The sequence below is a fragment of the Oryza brachyantha genome, chromosome 3 (assembly GCF_000231095.2).
Source record: "Oryza brachyantha chromosome 3, ObraRS2, whole genome shotgun sequence".
Taxonomy (NCBI): domain Eukaryota; kingdom Viridiplantae; phylum Streptophyta; class Magnoliopsida; order Poales; family Poaceae; genus Oryza; species Oryza brachyantha.
The window spans coordinates 1,383,765-1,394,399 of record NC_023165.2 but is presented as its reverse complement, the minus strand read 5'-3'; the positions used below and the strand labels follow the sequence as shown (position 1 = coordinate 1,394,399).

Sequence of the window (10,635 nt, the reverse complement as noted above, 5' to 3'; positions counted from 1 at the left end):
AGAGTTGACTTTGAGGGTTTTTTAAGTAATTTTTCGAATATATATTATGGGCCAATGAGAAAACGATGGCTGGACTTTACTAAGAATCAAACATATTGGTCTAATTTTCACCGTGAGTTTTGATCTGCTAATAACATAGATGTAAACAATTTTACTTGTATATTGGTTACGTTCGTTATACTATATTTTTTCCTCGCCTTTTTGCTCGCACATTCCGTACGGTTAAACATAACTTTTTTAAAAAAAAATCTATACAAAAATTTATTATCTCACATTTCTAAAATAGTTTTTTAGCTTTATATCAGTTAATTTAATCCTTTACCACAAAACAGATAATCCCCCCAAAAGAACATAACTGTTTTTTTTTAATTTTTGACTGTCTTTTCCTGCTCATCGTAGCTCATCGATTAGAGTTTCCATACATGTCATATGCTCCCACCCAAAAAGAAAAACACAAACAAAAACAAACTGTTGACATGGCGCTTGACCGAAGGATCATGGACGGATGGAGCGTCCACGCTGTTCATACGATCGGACGGTCATGCACGAGGTGTTCATACTTTCAGGCGCGTACGGACGAGCAGCCTGCACATGGGTGCTCAATGGTCCAATGGAGCAAGACTTTTCACCGTTATTGTCACTTATATTTATACTTATAAGCTAAAATTTAATTTTTTAAATTTAAATTTAAAGTTGATTTTATGATTTTGTATTGTAATTTATTTTTTAAGTATTTGTTATTAGATAGCTAATAGCACATATAGAAAATATTATGTTACAAACACGATGTTGTTTGGCTTATCGAAGAAATAAGCCAAAAAGATAGGTGCCTGCTTGGTCTATTCCTGGAGTACATGTCCAACACGTCGCATATGTGTATTCGGTATACTGTGTGCGGAACGAAAAATTGACAAGGATCACATATATAGACCGGAGAGTCTTTGTTGTTATTATGTGCCGGACTCGTGACAGCTGAGTTCCATTTGCGTACTTCAACCATAAAATCTGTTCTAGAAAGTACATTAACTTTTAAAACCAGAATCCGGACCCTACACGGTCATGGTTTGTACGATAGTCCTGGTACACCGTCACCCTCATATTTTTAGCTTCGGTTGATTTTAGAATCTTTTCACAGAAGATTATTTTTCAATCTTAACATTTAAATCGTTAAAAATACATATATATATATATATATATAATATCAACAATTAAGTTTTGTTTGTAAATATGGTTGACAAGACCACCTGCCAGAGTGCTAGTGAGACATTCTCTCTGCTGTCCTCTATATCCAATTGTCCATCCTCGCACGGCTGGGTGGAGTCCAGTCAGAAGGGCTTCCCTGCAATTAATTGTGCAAGAGACCATACGATTCGGTCGACACGCAAACTTGTCCAAGTTATGTGCTGTCTGAACTACCAAGGGAGTTGATTTACACTAGTTTTGAGCAAGACGGACGCCCAGCTGCACCTGTATATTAATCCATTTTTGTCTTGAGCCCAGTGGCAGGATACGGCCCATGTCGATAGATGAACATCAGTCTAAACAAAATCGATGCAAGGTAGATAAGGGCATTATGCGTTCGTATGCTACTCATCTCAGCGTGCACGCGCACACACATATATACTACCAAAATAATAAAGAGGACTAGGTACCCATTTCGTATCGGCCCAGTCCGGTTACACGTCGGCCCGGTTATCACAATCCGATGCGAGCTAGGGTTTCCCCGCCGCGACCCCCTCAACCCTATATAAGCGGCGCGTCCTCCTCTTTTCCACACCCACCTCCTGCGGCCGGTAATTTGTGCATCTGTGGTTTTCGCCTCTCGCGTCTGCTTCTTCTCGATTCGATTTAGGCTAGATCTGCTCCGTTCGTTTCTCTGTTCGTTCTAGATGCATGTGCTACCGCCTGGTTTTCAGTTTGAATGGTTGCAAATCTGATGCAGTTTTGAAGTGATGATCCTTTCCCCAAATTATCGACTATGATTATACTGTGCGATTTTGCAAGCTCTTCTCTTCGGAGAAGGCTTCTAAGCCAGTAGTTCTGATCAAACCGCTACATTTTGATTTGCACCAGATTTGATTTAGTCGTTTTTTATTCTCTCGGTGTTTACTTAGATCTATTTTTTAGACTTCAAATCCCCGTATTGATTTAGCGTGATGGAAGTGAGGATCCTTTCCCCAGCTGATCGACTATGATTATACTGTGCGCATTTGTAATCCCTCTACGGAGGATTCAAGCCAGAAATCTGATCCATCTAATAGCCACATTTCATAACTTGTTTTTTCGTTTTGCAATGTTTTTTTGCCTGTTTTGATTTTTGCGCGACGAACTATTCGTCTGAATGGAAGTGAGGATCCTTTCCCCAGATGAGCGACTATGATTATACTGTGCGTATTTGTAATCCCTCTACGGAGGATTCAAGCCAGAAATCTGATCCATACAATAGCCATAGCCACATCTATTAACTTCTATTTTCGTTTAGCAATGTTTTTTTTTCTGTTTTGATTTAATGGAAGTGATGATCCTTTCCCCAGATGATCGACTATGATTACACTGTGCGCAAAAGTGACCCCTCTTCGGAGAGGATTCCAAGCCAGAACTCTGATCCATTTATTTTTTATTTTACACGATTTTTTCAGGGTTATGATAGTACGAATCAATGGAGCACGGAATTCTTCAATATAATTCTGAGAATATGTACCACGTCAGAGTTCTCCGTCCTCGTAAAAATGTACTGATAAAATTATTGAGATATCCCTCAACTCTTCTTGAATATGAAAGTATATGCTGGCCTGGTTTTGTCAATATCGCTTGACATTAAGATCTGTATTTCTCAAAGTTCTGGAACGGCTTATGTGCAAACAAAATAATTTGTTAATGAAAGTTGAAAAATTAACTTTGATTATAAACTTAAGTCAACTCTAAATTTAAATTTAAAATAATTTATAAGCATAAAGAATAGCCCTTGCGACGAGCCTTCAGCTGGTTTCGCTTTTTGGAGCCATAAGCGAAAACATGATTTCGTAAATGAAAATTAATTTACAGATAAAATTTTTTATACGTATAAGTGACTCAAAATGAAAGTGACTCAAGCGAAAATGTGTAAAAGAAATCTGGATTAAAAAAACTATAAAATCAAGTTAATTTAAATTTTGGCTGCTTATAAGTGGTTGTAATGGTAAAACGATGGAGCCCATAATTTGTTATAACATATATTAGTAAAAATACTAATATCAGACAATAAACTGTGATTTCATATTATTACTTCAATCAGGTAATGTACCTCACCCACCACATTACTTCCTCGTTGGATTTCTTTCACATTCTTGTACTAATCGGACACCTGGGCCTATGTGGATTATGTATTTGTGTTACGGGCCTACACAACTGGAGACCCTGTGTCGTAGGCCTCATCTGGAATCAGGGTTTACATTATCCACCGGCAATTGGGTTTCGAGCCCTATCGATATTATGGTTTTTTCGACCTTTTTCCAACTGATTTCGATTGAATTTCCGTCAAATTTACAATTTGATATTTGAATCGAAAACCATGTGAAATTTAAACCGTTGAAAAACCGCGACAACCAACTAGCTTACACTGACCTTGTGAACCTGCCGAAAATGTTCCACGTTTCTTGGGCCGCTGGTCTCGGGTCAGACGACGTTCATAAAAAATATATGCAGCAGATTAGCAGTGCATCACGTTGATCGGTTTCTCCTCCCAAATGAGCCTTGCGAAGCTCACCGCAATACAAAACGTTACCTAACATATTGGCTGCTCCGTTTCATGTCGGAAGTTATTTTCGGTTTATTCTAAAATAAGTTTAACCAAGTTTACAAGAATTATATAGGAATATTTTCAACACGAAATTAGTTACATTAAAACCACCGTTGGACATTATTTTGTAGTATATTTATTTGTGTTAGAAATATGGTACACTTTTTTAAAGAAATTAGTCACACTTAAAAATTTTTATGTAATGTACACTCGATGACTTATTATATGCAACAATGGGAGTGCTCCAGGCCACAAATAAAAAAAAAGATAAAACAACTGAAGCAAAAAAAAAAACTGTTAACACACAGAATTTCACCTTCCAACATTTTGATGAGATTTAAGTTGTCTACTATTCCAGCTAATTCGCTAGATTTTATAATAGATAAATCAAAAGTAATTATTTTGGGACAAAAAATATCATATAAATTAATATGAATATCTAACTTCGATGCTCGGATGAGCTTTCTGCCACATGGCAGAAGCGTGTAAGCCAACAGCCAGCTAACACCCAAAGTTTGGATTCCTGCATTTTTGGGCCCTAACTTTGTTGTAGTTAGTGGTAGCCATGTGTGATCAAGCAATTCAGTCTCGGTCTTAGCTCATGGATGAAATCTTGGTCATTTAAACTCAAGGCCAAGTTAGTAAAACTATGCAATTTCAGGATTAAGAAAATCGGTCTTGGCATTAGGAACGATCAAAATAATCAAGAAGTGTGAGCATCAAATAGATGTAAATGAATGATAAAAATGCAAACCACCATAAATCTTAAAAAGCACCGCCAACCATCACAGTTGGATCTCCATCGCCGTCCCCAACCGATCACATGATCTATTGCCATCTATTGCCGCTCGTATGTTTACGCATTCATGCCAACACAGTTGCTGCTTCCATCCTCCTCCTTCGCCACCATCTGCACCTCATGCGCTATATTCAGTGCGAGATGTAACTGTAACCCATTGCAATCTAAGGTGTTATTACGCTCTAGCCATATATTTTTTCGGTCGGTTCAGTTAACCATAAGCTGTGATATAGATAAAATTAGATTATGGTCCGAATTTCTCAGCCTTGCAGCTTTTTTGTTTGATCCTATTTCGCCACCACTGGTTACAGTAGAGCGGATACAACATGTATTCCGTAGCCCCATTGCAAGCTTAGTCAAGCGGGTTTCAATTTATGTTTATGTCTTTTTGGCAATGTTTTTTTTACAAAGAATTCCATATCAGAAGCTCCCAAACTAAAACATTTCATTAACAGCATATCAATGACAATATGCCATTGGTGTCACGTCACCTATAACACTATAAACTGTGGTTTACAATGCAGTTCATAAAAAGGTCTTTGCTGACCAAGATATTGGTGCACAAATACAATCATTTTTACTATATGTCAAAAATCAGTATGCTAAAACAAATCGGCAGATCTCACAAGTCTCTTCTATTATATCTTTTACTGATGCCATATAGACATAACATTTAAGCTATAAAACTAGTGAATGATGTAGTGCAATTTTATTGTCTAAAATGTTAAATAATAGTACTCTTTCCTTAGAGCATATAAAATAAGGATTATATGCCCTCTTTGTTTTTTATTTTCTTTAAAAAAAAGCCGAACAACATATTTACAAATAAAAAATAATTTATAAACAAAACGTTTACATACGTGTTTTTAGTGATCTAAAAGTAAAGATAAAAATAAGTTACGATAAAAAAAACATTCAAAATCAACTTTAAATTTAAAATAAAAAAAATAAATTTTAGCCTATAAAAAATAAACATAATCGAAAAATTCAGGCTGTGCACGTTCATCCTTTTCTACTCCCAATTTACTTGGGGGAAGCGAGAAACTAGTCCAGCTCGAGCCCGAATCCGAGCCCAAAGCGACCGATCCAACCATCCGCATCCACAGACCGCACCAACCAACGACAACCTCGCCGGAGAGGGGAAAGAGAGAGAGAGGAAGTGCCAGATGGAGGCGGCGGCGGCGGCGGCGGCGGCCGGCGTGCAGCTGGGCTCCTCGAAGCCGCAGATCGCGACCCAGGCGGAGATGGCGGAGGCGCGCCTGCCGCTGTCCTACCGCGACCAGTGCGCCCACCTCCTCATCCCTCTCAACAAGTGCCGCGTCGCCGAGTACTACCTCCCGTGGAAGTGCGAGCCCGAGCGCCACGCCTACGAGAAGTGCCAGTACGAGCTCGTCATGGAGCGGATGCTCCAGATGCAGAAGATCCGCGAGGCGCAGGAGGCCAAGGCCAAGGGCGGCGCCACCATCGGCGTCCCCCTCATCCCTTCCGCTGCCAAGCTCTCCTGATCCGCTCCGGTTCGATCTGCTCTATTCAGGTCATCCCTTGCCCCGTCTTGCCAGCTTCCTCCAGCTCACGATTTGGCTTGATTGCTGTGATTAACTTCGTGATTACGATTTGAACGCAAAATTTACACGACCTGAATCTGAGTAGCGGAAGCCCTTTTAGGCCCTAGGAGGAGTAAGATTGTGTGTCCAATTCGGCCAATATAACGACGGCCTCAGGTCGCCACTGGATTTCTTATACTATTGTTTCAACGGTAGCTAGGGTTTTCACTAGTTGGTTATGAATGCTGAGGATGATTAAGAGATATTATATAAGGCCAACACTAATTCGTTGCGGAATCATGCATGTAATGGACATCCTACATAAGTAAACCAATGTAATTGGGGTACTAAGGTTAGTTTTGTTGTGACCTTGCTTATCATTGCGATCCCAACACTTATTGTGATATACCTGTGCAATATGAACTTCCAGTTGTCACCATTTGTGATATTGGTTGTGCTGAAGTTAGCAGTAAAGCCATATAGATTTGGGAAAATCTTCTTGGAACTCCTGCTATTTAGCCTGTGTCCTTTCTCAGAGCCTCTGTACCAAGCCATTGTTTAGAATACTCTGGATTCTGGAGTCCCTTCTATCGCATGTCTTATATCAGTGGATCTTTTCAGTTGTTGGCTGGTTTAAGCTGAGAGTTGCTCCCAGTGATCTCTCACGTTTTAACTTCTCTATGTCCCTGAACAGAGTAGTTTTTCTTTTCTTTTCATTTATAAAGGACTAGTAGAAGCTCTTACTTGATTAGAAGTAGGGGATTCCCCGTTCAATTTTTCACAGAGCTAGATAAAAGATGAAATTAGATTTGATATACAACTTTTATATTTTCTATATGGAGCTAAAAATATAATTGTATATATATATATATATATATACAGTGGCGCTACACAGCTCGCCACAGAAACGTTGTGTGCTACGAAACAACCTAGCGCGTCACACAGCGATCAACCAACCAACCTCCACGTCAGCCACCCCCCTCCCACCACCACCACCCCTAACAAAAATTAGTGGAGTTAAAAAATAATTGATAGATGCGAGTGTTGAGTTAAAAAAATAACTTATATATACGTGGGGTGTTTACTACGATACACTGTGGAGTTAAAATTTAACTGATGACAACATAAAAGGAATGTGTGCGTTTACTGGTTGAGGAGTTAAAAGTTAACTTTCATCACACATTCAACCCCACTAGTTAAAAATTAACTCATATGCCTAGCATGTGTTATGTTGTTCGATAAGTTAAACTTTAACTGCATAGTATAACAACGTGATGTGTGTGCTTGGTTGTGGGCGTGTCAGTTAAAAAATAATCAATATGTGTGCAACGTGTTCTTGAGTTAAAAATTAACTCACGTTCACTGGCTTGTATTCGTGCTTCAGTAATTTAAAATTTGATCGAAAGGAGTCAAAACTTAACTCACTTTATTCGGGGGCACCCCGCAAGTAATTCAAAAAGTTAAAATTTAACTGCAACGTGCAAGGTGGGGTGGTTGCTCTGTTGATGGGTGGTGCGGAGTTTGGTTTGGTTGTGGTGTGTCAAGCGCTGTATAGTAGTTCTATATATTGATTATTTTTTACTTTTTAATTCTTACTTTTGTTTCTGTTTCCATTTATACGATTGTTATAGGGGTACAACATATTTTAGAAGTGTAATGAGATTTGGACATTTGGTATACAACTCTTAGCTTTTCTTTTTTAATGTAGTTGTATTTTGTATACAACTACGTCAATCAATCTACTCTGCTATAATTTTGACCCAATATAATCCGATAGCTTAAATTTTCTTTTTATCTGATTAATGTGAAAATTTCTAGTCTCCACAGTGAATGTGATGGCTTCTTTTTTAGACATATTTATAATATAATAGAAAATTTGTATAGAAATTATGTTTCCCATGCTTTTTCTTTTCACATTTTCTTATCTATTCTGGCACACTTTAGCTTGTATGACCAGCATGTAGTCATTATCATGTCTACTTCTACATAAAGCTTTGTTGTTTGTCGAGTGTGAGCCATTTCTGTTGTAGCTTAGATCACTCCCTTTATCCTTTCTCTTACGAGCTACTACCTCTGTCCCAAAATATAAGACATTTTTGGCTGCGCATTTGCATTGCTAAAATCCCTTAAATTATGGGACGGAGGTAGTAAAAGTTTGTTTGAAATTAACCCCTCTGGGTTGATATTGATGGGGTATCCGTATCTTTTTTACAGAACAGGACCTGGTTGTTTACCTCTCTTATTTGAGAATAAAGTCCTCTCATTCAATGCATCATATCTAACCAGTTATGTGCTTTATTTGCTTTAGCATATGATTTCCCCTGTTCTTGTTCTCATTTACTGAGTGTTGCCTTGACAGCTGATGGTTGTTCCGTATACGTGATTTGATTGCTTTCGTATTAGTGTCTTAGAAATGGAGATTGAGAAATTCTTACCAAACTCCTGAAATGATTTTATTTAGTTGAAATTGGTGCTTATGCAATCTAAAAGTTTAGGTGGCCATCGTTTGAAGTTTTTAACATGCAAACAGAAGTAGTGTTTTTAACATACAAACAGAAGTAGTGTCACTACTCACCAGTACACGCAATTTTGATGTCAAAATACAGTTCTGGAATTGAACAAATACTGGTGAACAGTGATACCAATTCGTGGAGTAAGTACTGGATTTATAGGTCTATTGACTTGCCTTCACTTTGATATGGAAGATCCTTTAACATGACTGACCAGGCTGATTCACGCAAGCAACCATCAAAAGATAACAAGATATAGGGGTATCTAGCTTGGACATAATGTTGCAAATATGTAAACTATCTTGTCATTCTTCAGTTTTTCCATGTGCACCTCCTAAGCATCACGTCCTTTTCTCATCCTCGTGAAAACATATTAAATGTGATAATATTTAAGGAACTGTTGACTGCAAATCATTTCTTTTTATCTACTCTGTTCTTTGATAGCTCTGTTTGCAGCATGTGACATAATAATGAGAAAGGTACAGATAGTATACTTTGGCTGGCGGAGCTTTGTTTCTTCTGCTAATAGTAACTGCTATTGATTCCCTGCACTTATTGTGTATGGAGTACTTTATCTTCAGAGTTATAAATCATGACACAGACATTAATCGTGTTGGCATTTTCAATCTTTTTGACTTTCCATTAGGTGATGAAATCATTCTGTACCTTTAGGCTGTTTATTTCTGGCATATTGGGCTGGTCTTTATACTCTGCAGTAACAGTCATTGTATTGCTGGTGTTGCTCACTCTCTTGGTACAACTTTTGAGTGCCATAGAACTTCATACCATCTTAGATGCTGCAAGTCTGCAACTAGTCCTCATGCCTTTGATGATATGTTCTCTTTGGAGGTTTCTCCCCCATTTGAATGCATCACTGTAACCTTTTGATGTCATAACCGTTGGGATGTGCCAGATGGTTTAGTTTGGGGACAGCAATTTCTTCCCTATCAGATTGGCATGTGGCTCGCATAGTGTTTACTCTGTGCATCCTTTGTTTTCTCCTTAACCTGGGTCAGTAAATGGGATGCTGCTCTATTCTGTTTCCTCTGGTACAATTTCTGATCTGTTTTGTTCCTTCGCTGATGACACTGTCTGGAAGCTCCACCTTTTCTTTTCTTTTATATGTAGCACATATTTATCAGTTATATTGACCAATTAGATTCCTTTTGGATGCACAGGGCTGGTTATGACTGCACGAAGGACATTGTGCGAGGATCATGGGTGTTAGTTCTATGAACCAAACATCTATTTGAATTTAGCATAAAGTTAACTGTTGTCTTCTTCCTCTTCGCCTTTTCTCCTTTGGCGACCATCTTAAAGTTTCAATATGAAATAAGGAACTGCCTGTTTATACTCGATGACTGAAATGACGCCTTGAAGTTTTGAATGCAATGTATGGACTCTGCACATGTATGAAGGCCTACTGTCATTCAGTAGACAAATCCAGCTACAACCAGTAACATATCATCGCGTAAGCTATATATGCTGCATCCTTTTCTATGCTGTGTCATTACTGTGTGTAGCAAAGGAACTGTAGCCATCGCTGTTGCTTAATCAGATAATGGGATCTGATTACTTTTGCTTGCTTAGGGCCAAAGTACATAGTATAGGGATTTAGAAGCCCAAACGATATGCTTTATACTCCCAACCTATTTGTCTACTTGGATCACCAACTGAAAAGGACAGACAAATCATCCGTGCCGCTTGCATCGATGACTGGTGACTCTAAAAAGGGAAGAGACTATGATACTCATATGGGAATCAAAACCATGAACATCTCCCTCCTAGTTTATGTGGTTACAAATTCTCCTCCCGTTGCTGTTGACAAGGACATTGGATTCTTCCAAGTTGGCAATGCCGGCATCTCAGGTTCCCCCGTCCTTTGCCATGGAGCAGCGCAGGCGGCGACACGAGACGTGCCAGCCTCGCCGACGACGGCCACGGCGGGGGCGGTGTCCCGTTGCAATCAGAGAAGGACGCGGTAGCTGCTTGCGGCGAGGGAGG

At 38.9% G+C, this 10,635-nt stretch overlaps 1 protein-coding gene and 4 non-coding genes across 5 annotated transcripts; all 5 read left to right on the top strand.

The window, feature by feature from the left end:
* Nucleotides 1-1,943: 1,943 nt before the first annotated feature.
* LOC121054035 lies at nucleotides 1,944-2,049 on the top strand. Its single transcript, XR_005811502.1, has one exon. It is a non-coding gene; the product is annotated as a small nucleolar RNA Z103 (small nucleolar RNA).
* A 107-nt stretch (nucleotides 2,050-2,156) lies between these two features.
* On the top strand, nucleotides 2,157-2,254 carry LOC121054033. Its single transcript, XR_005811500.1, has one exon. It is a non-coding gene; the product is annotated as a small nucleolar RNA Z103 (small nucleolar RNA).
* Nucleotides 2,255-2,341: 87 nt separating this feature from the next.
* On the top strand, nucleotides 2,342-2,439 carry LOC121054034. The gene has a single exon (XR_005811501.1). It is a non-coding gene; the product is annotated as a small nucleolar RNA Z103 (small nucleolar RNA).
* Nucleotides 2,440-2,509: 70 nt separating this feature from the next.
* Nucleotides 2,510-2,610, top strand: LOC121054032. The gene has a single exon (XR_005811499.1). It is a non-coding gene; the product is annotated as a small nucleolar RNA Z103 (small nucleolar RNA).
* Nucleotides 2,611-5,612: 3,002 nt separating this feature from the next.
* Nucleotides 5,613-10,093, top strand: LOC102705142 (NADH dehydrogenase [ubiquinone] 1 beta subcomplex subunit 7). The gene is made up of 2 exons (XM_006649265.3): nucleotides 5,613-6,111; nucleotides 9,810-10,093. Exon 1 carries the CDS (start codon nucleotides 5,744-5,746, stop codon nucleotides 6,080-6,082), a length of 339 nt encoding a protein of 112 aa, XP_006649328.1. The 5' UTR covers nucleotides 5,613-5,743; the 3' UTR covers nucleotides 6,083-6,111; nucleotides 9,810-10,093.
* Nucleotides 10,094-10,635: the final 542 nt, after the last annotated feature.